This window comes from Rutidosis leptorrhynchoides, chromosome 3, assembly GCF_046630445.1.
Source record: "Rutidosis leptorrhynchoides isolate AG116_Rl617_1_P2 chromosome 3, CSIRO_AGI_Rlap_v1, whole genome shotgun sequence".
NCBI lineage: Eukaryota > Viridiplantae > Streptophyta > Magnoliopsida > Asterales > Asteraceae > Rutidosis > Rutidosis leptorrhynchoides.
Window position 1 is genome coordinate 510,920,039 of NC_092335.1, and position 12,977 is coordinate 510,933,015.

The 12,977-nt window shown below is 33.5% G+C and overlaps 1 protein-coding gene across 1 annotated transcript; it reads right to left on the reverse strand.

The window, feature by feature from the left end:
* Nucleotides 1-8,445: 8,445 nt before the first annotated feature.
* LOC139901846 (uncharacterized) lies at nt 8,446-11,878 on the reverse strand. The gene is made up of 6 exons (XM_071884518.1): nt 11,477-11,878; nt 10,681-11,028; nt 10,262-10,571; nt 10,101-10,159; nt 8,761-8,811; nt 8,446-8,664 (listed from the first exon to the last, which is right to left on the reverse strand). The coding sequence occupies exons 1-6, from the start codon at nt 11,876-11,878 to the stop codon at nt 8,446-8,448; spliced, it is 1,389 nt and encodes a 462-aa protein (XP_071740619.1).
* Between the last annotated feature and the right edge of the window lie 1,099 nt (nt 11,879-12,977).

Here is a 12,977-nt window from a genome sequence, read left to right on the forward strand (position 1 = left end):
TTCGAATATTATGTTTAGTAAATAACTTAAATATATTTACTTTATAAATCTAAAAAAATTCATTAATACTTATTTAAATATAATAATAGAGCTAAGTTATCTGTTTTAAAACATGGTTTTATATATTTATTAGTTATGTTAATAATAGTAATGTTACTAATAAAAATGATAACAATAATGATAATACTAATTATTATTAAAGGTAGTGTTAATAATAATATTGGTGATAACGATATCAATAATTAATAGTTCACTTAAATAATAATTTATCTATAGTTTCTAACTCCATAAATTTATAAATGCTTAATATTATTTAGCAAAATATTATTTTCGTATTCGAAGTTTTGAATTAACATTTATAACCATACTTTTTAAATCATGATTTTTATTTAAACTTAATTATCTTACTTAATTCATAATTTTGTTACATTACCTTTTACGTCATAACATTTCTCATAATATTCTAATATCTTAAAATCTTAATGGTTTTATATATGTACATACAAATATATATATATATACTTTGGTTATCATATTCATGACCATAGATGTGTTATTCATTTTCTAATCAATATAAACTTTATAGTTATGTACATACTTAACTTATTTAAGCTCATAAGATTTTAATTCACAAACTTATAATACTTATTAATAGAAATCCTTTATCACGATAATTATAATACATATATTAGTATTAATAATAATAATAGTTATAATACTTATAATACATCAATCAAAATTAATAATCAATATAAATAATAACAACAGCAATAATAATAATAATAATAATAATAATAATAATAATAATAATAATAATAATAATAATAATAATAATAATAATAATAATAATAATATTAATAATAATAATAATAGTAATAAAAATAATTATAATAAAAAGAAGAATAAAAGCTACCTTAGAAGCTTATTTAAAAAGATTAGTCCCCAGTCGGTCTCGAACCCGCAACCCCCAATTCGTCCATCAAACACCCAACCATCCAACTGCTTTGTGTTTTTCCTGATTTACATCATTCCTAAATCTATATCACTCGTATCTAACTACTTCTCTATACCTTCTTCTTCATTCAAACCCACGAATCCAATATCAACCCAAAAACACAAATGTGAAATACAATATCAATTTAGGACCTAGACGTGAATCAAATAACTTGTTTTGAATACCTTTGAAAAAAAAAATTATAAACATAAAAGCTGTATTGTTACCGTCGCTGTTATGGAGAGACACAAAAAAGTTCGATTTCGTTTTTAAGAAAGTATTAGTCGAAGATCATAACACAAAGTATATTTCAAATACATCCTAGAAACTTTTCCAAACATCAATTTATTCAAAAACATTAACCTGCTTTCGAATTTCTATAACACAATAATTTGACTTTTTGAAATTAAACTTTGACCTCGAAATTCTTGTTTGATAAAACGAATTGGAATGTGAAACTTCACAGATAGTTTTAGTTGATGATTTCTAACACAATTGCATATTTAGATTTTGTTATTTGATTCGAATTTGCATTATGAAAAAAAAAAGAACGTACAGAGGAACAACAGAAAGAAAAAAAAATAAAAAAAATACAAACGCTGTGTTCTTCATCTGTTTGGGTTTCCTCCAATTTGAAATGATGTGATCAATCATATACTCGATATCAATAATTGAAAACGTTTCATGGATTGTTTTATTTTGATGATTGGGGGTTTGATTAGCTCACGGACTAAATAAAAAAAAAGACAGATAAGGTAATGATATATAATGATATATCTGATATCTGATGGGTTTCATTTTATACCTAATATAATAAGTAAACACATTAATTATAATTACATTAATAATAATAATACTAATTACTAATAAATATTTTACTAATAGTGAATAATGATGAGAAAAATAAAATAAATGATAACAATGATGGTTTTCATACATTTAATAACAATCCATAATAATAATAAAAATGATAATAATAATAATATTATTATTAGTACTACTAATAATAATGATTTTAATAGTACTAATACTATTAATAATACAATAATATTAGTAATAATAATAATACTATAACAATATATATATATATATATATATATATATATATATATATATATATATATATATATATATATACCAAATTTTATATCTATTCTTAACATAATAATATTAATAATATTTAATAATAGTAATGATATCATAATAACAAGGATTAAAATGTTTTTTTTAATAATAACTACAATTTATTTAAATCATAATTAATTTATAATTTCAATCTTTCTCATAATAATATTTATAATAAAACTCTTTATTATGATAACCCTAAAATTATTAGCATTTATTAATTACAAATAATATAATTAATACTAGTATTGATATCAGTATTAATAATAATAATGAAAATAATAATAATAATAATACTATGATACAATATCCTTAACTTGTAATTATGTCTCATAAATTAATTTTTCATATTATGTAATATTGAATAATTATATAATATCTATAACTTCTTTATATATCCCGATATACATCAAATAATTATATATAGAATCTATACATAGATTTATTTTTAATAACAACTTTCTTATCTTGTATTTTATTTTACATATTGAGTTCAAATGATTATTTTATATTTTGTTAATCCAAGTTAATACATATACTTATATTTATATTTATATATATTTATATATATATTTATATATTTATTTCTAACAATTGTTCGTGAATCGTCGGAATTAGTCAAAGGTCAAATGTATATTTGAAATAGTTTAAATTGTTTTGTGACTCAACATTACAGACTTTGCTTATCGTATCGAAATCATATAAAGATTAAGTTTAAGTTTAGTTGGAAATTCCCGGGTCATCACAATCAGTCCTCCAAATAAACACCTGCAGAGATTATATTAGACCAGATGGTTGCCGAAGCGGAATGACGATTTGTTATCACCCAATTGTAGACCACCAAAAACCGTATAAACTTTTTGATAATTCGAACCCAGTATGCATTGGGTTCAGTTTTGAAATGCCACCACCGTTTTCCCAATAAATCAAGGTTTTCCCTTTAAGAGTCCTGAGATTTAACCCTCCCTCCCCGAATGGTAGAATGACCTTGTCCCTTTTAACACACGATATTTTATTATTATTATTATCACCCGACCCATCTTTAAGAACACCTGACACTCTCAAGTTTTTTTGTCACACCTAGGGGAGCACAGAAGATGGAGAAGTAGTACAATGAAAGGCTATTTAGAATGATTTTACGAGAGTCAACCAACCACCAAAAGATACCAATCTTGCTTTCCAATCTGATGGACGTTTTTTGAATTAAACGGTAACCATTATTTAGGCCGGTTCAACTTGGCACCAATTGGAAGGTGATTGCTCGTTTCACAAACATATATTTAATTTCTAAATTTATACTTAAACGTGGACTCAACGATGTGACAAGCATACGAGATATTTTGACTCGGTAGTTGCAATTAGTAAGTTTATCGTTTAAGGTTCATCCCAAGATAGCGGTAGTTGCTAGTTGAATCTATGTAAACTCATAATCATCCTAGGTTGTGTTTGATTAGGGGGTTTTGAAGTTTAGATATTAAGATAACTAAATTAAATTAAACTAAGGACTGAGTGATTAAGTAAATATCAATATTAAAAGCATGCACACTTGTTTAATCCACTTGAAGCATTCGGGTTGTTCTTTTGTTCACTTAAGGTCTAATTATGCTCAAACATTATACTAGTATCCCTACTAGATGTTATAGTGATCAAATCAATACTTGCGAATTCCCATAAGCTTATACCAATTGATCTTAATTGAATCATACAATTATCACAAGCAAGGTGGCAAAATTCGCTATTGGGGATTAATCGGATTGTACTGTATACATTAAAATATTAAATTTTAAAAATTATATCTGTAAATATAGAAAAAAAAAACTATAAATATAAAAATAAACTTTAACATAATTGTCTAAAAAATTTCATTTTGCTCAAAAACTATAAAAATATAGTTTAAATTAATGTTAAAATGTTAATCATTCTTGACTTTGACCGATTTTGGTTACTAAATTCGGTTTTGACCCATCAATTGACGTTGACCGTTTAATTAAACGAATTTTTGAAAATCGGAATGGATTGTTCTTAACAAGAATTAATCGGAGATTAATTGGCGAGTAATCGGGTTTTTTACAACACTGATATTCACAAGTACTTAGCATAGGTTAAAGTCCCCTAAAACCCTTTGGTGATCAAACTCCCGTAAGAAAACCAAACCTCACTATGTTGACTAAGGACTAATTGATTACCAACCAAAACCAAGACCCCAATCCCTTAAAAGCCTTAATTTGATTGTCTAAGTACAAATTGCTTCACTAATCAAATCCCTTTGAATGCTACACAACCAATATAATCAAAGTCAAGTCCAAAACAATCATAACAAAGGATCTTGTGACTAGTTCTAGTGACAAATTACAATCATCAACCATAAATTCATCTAAACACAATCATAAATCATCAATATGAACAACCCATAGCATTCAAGCTTCATAAACAAGTGCACATAGTAAAATCTAGCCAATCATGGCTTAACAAGATCAATACTAGCTAATAAAGTAAATCTAAACATGATTAAGCAATAAGCAAGAGTAAATTGTACCAAACTTAAGAAATTACAAAAGTGACAAATGAAGAAGATGAAGATGATGAAGAACAAGCCCTAGATATTGATTCAATCTTCAAATCCTTGATGTAGAATGGAATGGATGATTGAAACTTGATGAAAACCTTAATAAAATAGCTATAAAACCCTAATTTTGATCAGCCACCACGAACTATTCTATTAAGTGAATGATTGATAATGAAACCCTTAATCTCTTTCTTTTTATACTCTTCAAAATCTGCCCAAAAAACGCAGGTGGAACGTCGTTCCTTGTCTTCATGCTTGGAACGTCGTTCTGGAATTATGGAACGGCGTTCTTGAATCGTGCTAGAATTCCATTTTCTCCTGTTACCATTTTCTTGTAAATTTCCCAGGTAGAACATCGTTCCTGGCTTTGGAACGGCGTTCTTGATGATGGAATGGCGTTCTTAGATAGTAGAACGTCGTTCTTGTTTCCAGGATGAGCACTTTGCAGTTTTCTTGATCATTTTACACACTTTGGTCAATTTTACACCAAATTTACACTTAGAACTGAAATAGCACTCATAACGCTATAAAACCCAAGAACATAGCTTTTCGAGTACTTTGGTAATGAAAACCGAGTAAAACGAGGTAGATATTGCGTGAGAAACTTAGCGTGAATGAGCAATATTAAACTCCCTACATTTGAACCTTGCTTGTCCTCAAGCAAGCATACAATAAACAAGCCTCGGAGATAAAGAGCAATAAGATGATTAAAGCCAAAGTGCAAAAAGTTTGGACAACAATTGATACCTTCATAAATACGCACTCGATGGCTAGAGTGATCTCCAAAAACTTGCATTTGCTTAGGACCAAGCATAAACTCATCTTTTCTTCTTCTTCTTCTTCTTTCAAACATCAACAAAAACTCGAACATTAAGCTCCAAACCTCTACAACTCATTATTTCATCAAATGGGGCAATGGTGGGGGTGGTAATTCTTGACCAAATCTTCAATTGAACCTCAAAAATACACATCCCTCTTCAAAATCAAGCTCCAAGTCTTCAAACATCCTCGAATCACATAAATTCAAGCCTAGGCTAAACATCTACACATCTTCATTCATCTTGAAACAAACTATCAAACACATGCTCCCTAGAAAGGATCAAATACCCACAGGATTTGCAATTAAGAACAAACATAGCAAGATTCGAGCTTTTTAGTGTAAACGCTTTTAGGAGCATTCAATAGACCATCACAAGCAAAGACTTCAACTTTTCACCCTAACTTCATCACCACCTAGTCAAGGATTGCCCGCACGCTTCTTTTGAGTACAATGGAGCACCAAGTCACATGAGTCGCCCAAGAAAAACGTTTTAGCCTTAAGGAAGACAAGGCTTTAAGAAAACCATTTTCGTTTTTGAAAAGGGAAAACGAGCCAAGTTGTGTAACGAGACAAGTTTTCCGAAAATTTTACGGTTTAAAAGCTTTGTGCATTCCAAAGCCATCCAGGTTTTGGGACAACCGCACAGATAGTTAATGCCTCGGTATATCACCAAAGTGAACTACCTTCTTGCATTGAAGGCGATGAGACAATAACTATCTTGGGCTCATAAAGGCGATGTACATACAAGCCATCTTGGTGGTGGGACGGTCGCACGGGTAGCTACTTTCCCGGTATATCACCGAAGTGAACTATCCCCCCGTGTCGGAAGCGATGAGAAAGCAACTACCTTGGGTGTAAGATTGGCAGTGGGTCCATTGCGTGATACTTGGAAGACTTTACTTCCAAGCTTAGGTCTTTTTGGAACAAAACTTAACTTGAGAGACTTTACTCCCAAGCTTGGAACACAACATAACTTGGAAGACTTTACTTCCAAGTTTGGAAGACTTGACTTCCAAAACAACAAATGGGAAGACTCGACTCTCCCGAGAGTTTCAAAGCCTAAAGCTTTTATTCACCCGTCTACTTCTCACATAACAAGCTTTTATGATTATGTTAAGAAAAGGTAGGAAGTAGATACTACATTTCCGTTAATTGATAGTACAAGTGTACCATAGCTTTTGGCTTTGGCATGTGTTGTCTAGCAACACTAGCACGAAGCCATTGCTCTTCATCAAGAAGATAGCACACAGTGAAGCTCGGTGGCTCCTCTTCCCACAGTACTTTACATCTTAAAATGATGCAAGTATGAAATGGTGTAGATTATGAAGTCTCCTACACCAAGTAAAATGAAATTCGAGAGACTTTACTCCCTAACAACAATGGATGGACTTGAATCATCCGGAAGTGTTAAAGCATGGAGCTTTAAACACTTGATTTTGGTGCACAGCATGGAAGACTTTAACTTTCGTGCAAAAGTTTTGATTTTTCTTTTGATTTCATCATTTTGAGCAAAAAATCTTTTGAAAGTGGGAGGCTTTAATCCCACTTGAGGATTGCAAGAAAAACATAAAGGGGTGACATTACTTCCCTAAGTTTTGAAATGACAAGGAAAAGACTTTACTTTTCCATAATTTACAAGTTCTAGCCATTTAAATGTTTATGATTTGTGTTGATGTAATGGCTAGAGACTTGTTCTAAAAATTATATCAACATTGCAAGTTTAATCTTTAAAGTGTATGTGACAAGTTTAATCCGAAAAGTTCAAAAAGGCCCGAGATTTTAACTCTCTCTCCCTACATTTAGTTTGATGCAATGCCCTCATTGCATTTAAACGATAAGATAAGTAAAAATGAGGGACATTTTGAAAATAGAATAGAAGAGAGGAAATAAAGTAAAACCGAAATTAGATCAAGTGATCTTTGTTGTCATCAATCGGAATAAATGTAGTCACCAAAGAATGCAAGTTGGTGAGCTTGACTCCTGAACTTAATGTCAGGCTTGGATCAATCACTAAAAATTGTATCCTGCCACTAAGATCGACAAACAAACAAAATATACCACATACAAATCCACAAGCAATCACAAAATTATTATAATCATAGCGTGATATTGTATGAGAATAGCAATACAAGTGTACTACCTCGCACCAAATCAATGATCCGAAGATCCCACACAATTATCAAAATAGTTTAAACTACAAACCAAGTCATAAGATTATATCATAAATCACGATGAATCAATAGTTACCCACTTAACCTTTACGCGCGAGGTTCCTTCACCTTTACAATGAGTCATCGAATTGCGTGATCTTGCCTTTAAAACATGCCTTTGCTTGTACTCCTTGACACCAAAGCGCGTCATTGGAAGTTTCTCCAACCCTTCTAAGTTAATCCCTAGGTACTTGGCAATGCGAGTAACATAGTGACCACCAACACTTGGTAGCCTAGCTTTATCTTCGGTTGCATCAAAGAGGTAGCTTGCAATGAGGTTAGGAACATGGATGTGTTTCTGCTTATGAATCAACCAAATATCGAACGATGTCATCCTATCCTCATCCTCCATGCGGTGGAAAACCATATTTACAAAGAACCCTTGAATACATCTAAGTGTAGGATTTAAAAGTGCTTGAGGCACTAGGTTGGCGGGCATGAACTCGGCTTTGCTAATCTTATGCCAAACCTTCTTTAGATCGAACTCATTCAGATTGAAAGTCATACAATCGGCCAAGTACATGTAAGTGATATTAGGAGAGGCATCATTGTAAAGATTTAAACTTGACATGAATTGCGCCATACTCAATTTCCACTCTTCGCCCCCTAACCTAAACGTGAGGTAATCCTCTAGCCACGGCGAACCTACTCTAAAATGGACCCTCAAGGTTGTTAGAAATTCTCGAGTTAACAAGGGGTAGACATCCTTACGGATATCAAGCAAAGGTCCCTATGGGTTCGTGATTATACGGAATTCCTCAACCTTAAATGTGTCCCTAATCTCAATAATCATCCCCGCGTGTTCTAGTGAAACCCAATCAATATACTTGGCCGGGCACACTGGTAATTGAATTCTATTAAGCATTCGAGACTTTAAAGCTTCGTTTTGAAGAACCTCTTGTAACCATTCATCGGCATTGGATGCTCGCTTCTTTCCTTTGTAGATCACCTAAAACACAAACACAAAAACACAACAAACGTATTTCCAATTTCATAGCGTTAGCAAACAACAAATTTCTCTCAATCAAACAACAATGGGGCATACGCCCCCTACATTTAATCCATTAACACAAGCTTCACAATTTTCATGTTTAGGCTAAAATGATCAACGTGCAATGATCGTACAATGGTCAACTCGGGTCAAACTAGATAAGTGCAATTCTAGAAAATCTAAATAACCTTGCAAGCATACCGAAAACACATATTAAAATCACTAGCCATAGTGTTTCATGCTTCAAATTACAAATTCAATGTCAAAAAGTCAATGCCGGTCAAACCCTAAAGTCATTAACCCTAATCTCAATTACATAGCGAAAGAAACACCAAATTTAAGGGTACATGGCAATAGCATATTGGTTAACTAGCAAACAACCTTAGACAACACCCAATTTCATCCCTTACATCCAAACTTAAAAAGTCCCAATTTTTAGAAAACCCTAGAATCACAAAGTTGAATTTAAACATGGCAAACATGTAAATCAACAACATTGCAACCTAGAATCAACAATATTATCATCATAATCAACTTAGATCTAGCATAATTGACAAGCATGGCACATCAAGTAAAAAGCATGAAGATTTCACAAATAAGTGCAATTAAGTGAAATAAGTGCAAGATCATACTTGAAACATGTTTGATGTTGATAAATTAGCAAGATCCTTGAAGAAAATAGATGAATTAGATGAAATAAATCAGGTTTTTAAGTGTGCAAGTCGGAGGTAAGAAAGTTATATGAGTGTGAAAGAGTAATTTAAATAAATCCTGAAAACACATTCAAAATAGGGCCTGGAACGCCATTCCATACGCTGAAACGTCGTTCCAGTTTACCAAGAAATTGGAACGCAGTTCCTAAAATCACAAGGTCATTCTACCTGAAAGAGGAACGTCGTTCTTCAATTAAGAACATCGTTCCTGAAGGTGCCTAAAACTACTTCTGTTCAAAGTTGAGAAAAGGAACGTCGTTCTGTCAATAGGAACGTCGTTCCTGAAACTGTCTAGAACTTGTTCTGTTTACGTATGAGAAAAAGAACATCGTTCCATATCTTGGAACGTTGTTTCTGGAGCAGATTTCCAGTTTTTCAAAGTTTAAGTTTAAACAAGCACCTTCCTACCCAAATTACCAACTATTTTTGGTCTTTTCAAATTTCCTAAATGTATGAAATGCAACTATATGCCAATGCAAGCTAAAAAAATGCAAAAACAAACAATTCTACATGAAATGCAAACTAACATGAACAAATATACACATACGTGATCATTTTTGGTCTACGGTCTATCACATGACCCGTTTAAGCACAAGAGTATCACTTAGGGTAGAGCTTGATGTTATCAAGCTCGAAAACGTTGATTTCATCAAAGTAAAGCCTTAATCGGTGACCATTCACCTTGAAAGTATCCTTATCTCCATATAACTCAACATAACCCGTTGGGTAAGCTTTCTTAACTATATAAGGACCCAACCATTTAGACTATAACTTACCGGGCGAGAACTTAAAACGTGAATTGAACACTAAAACCTTGTCGTTTGGGTGAAATTCCTTGGAACCTTTAAGTCGAGCGTTATGCCATCGTTTTGTCTTCTCTTTGTATGTCAAAGAGTTTTCGTATGCCTCTAATCTAAGCTCCATTAATTCGTGCAATTGCATCATCCGTTTTTCCTTGGCTTGTTCTAGGTCTAGGTTTACCTCCTTCAATGCCCAAAATGCTCTATGCTCTACTTCTACCGAGATGTGACATGCTTTCCCATAAAGTATACGAAATGGAGTTGTGCCTATTGGTGTCTTATAAGCGTTTCTAAATGCCAATAAGGCGTCATCAAGCTTGGTTAACCAAACCTTAGGATTACTGCTAACCGTCTTTTCCAAAAAAAAATTCAAAGCACGATTCGTGTTCTCGACTTGACCACTAGTTTGGGGATGGTAAGGGGGTCGAAAAACGATGTGTTACACCATATTTTTCCATTACTCTCTCCATAAGACTATTAGCAAAGTGCGTGCCTCGATCCGAGATCAACGTATTTGGCACTCCAAACCTAGAAAACAAATTCTTCAAAAACTTAACAACTGCCCTAGCATCATTGGTTGGCAAGGCTTTGGCCTCGGCCCATTTTGAAACATAATCTAGCGTAACCAAAATATAGAGAAACTTGTTCGAATTCGAAAATGGACCCATGAAGTCTAGGCCCCATACATCAAATATCTCACATATTTGAATGCCGTTTTGAGGCATTTCATCCCTCTTTGAAATGGATCCGGACCTTTGGCAAGAATCACAACGTTTCACCAACTCATGGGCGTCCTTGAATATTGTGGGCTAATAAAATTCGGAATCAAACACATTTTTAGCGGTGTGATTCGGCCCAAAATGCCCCCCGTTGGTCCACTATGAAAACTTCTCAAAATATCTCGAGCTTTTTGCCCATATACACATCTTCGAATTACTTTACCCGCCTCAATGCGGAACAAGTGTGGGTCTTCCCAAAAGTAATACCGTAAATCGTTGAAATTTTTTTTCTTTTGTTGGTATGAAAAACCTTTTTGTAAAACATTTGAGGCCAAGTAGTTTTCAAAATTGGCAAACCATCGAACTTCATCGACTAGGTCAACTCTCATTAAATGTTCATCCGGGAAGGTATCCCGAATGTTGAACTCATCTAAAGGTTGAAGCCGGGATTGTCTAGCCTTGACAAGTGGTCAATCGACACATTCTCGGCTCCCATTTAATCCTTAATTTCTATGTCAAACTCTTGCAAAAGTATCACCCAACGAATCAAACGATGTTTCGCGTCTTTCTTTTGAAGAAGATACTTTAATGCAGAGTGATTTGTGTAGACGATCGTCTTTGAAAGTACAAGATAAAATCGAAACTTATCAAAGGCAAATACCACCGCGAGAATCTCCTTCTCGGTAGTGGTGTAATTCAATTGGGCCCCATTTAAGGTCTTGCTTGCATAGTGAATCGATCTAAAGTGTTGGTCAACTCTTTGACCAAAAACTGCACCTAGTACATAATCGCTCGCATCGCACATTAATTCAAAGTCTTTATCCCAATCGGGAGAGATAAAAATTGGTGGGTTAATAAGCTTTTCTTTCAACAAGTTAAATGCCTCTATGCATTCATCATCAAACAAGAAAGGTTGGTCTTTTTCTAACAACTTGGTCATAGGCCGGGGGATTTTCGAAAAATCTTTTATAAAATGACGGTAGAAACCCGCATGCCCAAGAAAACTTCAGATTTCCTTCACAACCGATGGTTTAGGTAAGTCTTTTATCACACTAATTTTACCTTTATCTACTTCAATCTCCGCCTTTGAAATTTTATGACCCAACACTAATCCCTCGTTGACCATGAAGTGACATTTTTCCAATTTAGAACTAAATTTGCATTTTCGCAACAAGTTAACATTTTATAAAGGTTTTTAAGATAATGGTCAAACGAGTCTCTGAACATCGAAAAGTCATCCATGAATATCTCCATAGTATCCTCAACCATATCCTAAAAAATAGCAAGCATGCATCTTTGGAAGGTCCCCGGGGCATTACATAGCCCGAAAGGCATCCTTCAATACGCAAATATACCATAGGGACATGTAAATGTCATCTTTTCTTGGTCCTCGGGGTCTATCGGGATTTTAGAGTATCCCGAAAACCAGTCAAGAAAGCAATAGAACTCTCTCCCGGCTAGTCGTTCGATCATTTGATCAATGTAAGGGAGTGGGAAATGGTTTTCATGTGGCATCGTTTAAACTCCTATAGTCAACGCATACCCGCCATCCCATCATGGTTCGGGTCGGGACAAGTTCATTTTGGTCATTTAAGATCACTGTGGTCCCGCCCTTTGGGCACCACTTGGACCGGACTCACCCATGGTGATTCAGATATTGGGTAGATAAGGCCCACATCTAGCAATTTGATCACTTCTTTTTTAACTACCTCTTTCATGTTTGGGTTAAGTCTTCATTGTCGTTGGCCAACCAGTTTAAAATTCTCTTCCATGAGAATCTTGTGTGTACAATATGATGGATTGATCCCCGAGATATCTGTGGTCTTCCATGTTATGGCCTTGTGATGGGACTTAAGAAGTGACACAAGTCGTGTCTTTTGGTCTTTGGTGAGTCTCGAAGAGATAATCACCAGAAGTTGGTTTGCTTCCTTTAGATAAGCATATTCAAGATGCTAAGGGAGCTCTTTGAGCTCAAGAGTAGGAGGTTCTTCCCATGAAGACTTGATTTGAAATCTATCTTCGTTGGGAATAGACTTAAA

Coding starts and splice junctions, on each gene's coding strand:
- LOC139901846 (XM_071884518.1), bottom strand. CDS start 11,878: ATGACCAAGTTGTTAGAAAAAGACCAACCTTTCTTGTTTGATGATGAA. Junction 10,160..10,261: donor GCATAACGCTCGACTTAAAG/GTTCCAAGGAAT, acceptor GTCCTTATATAG/TTAAGAAAGCTTACCCAACG. Junction 8,665..8,760: donor ATGGATTAAATGTAGGGGGC/GTATGCCCCATT, acceptor TTTGTGTTTTAG/GTGATCTACAAAGGAAAGAA.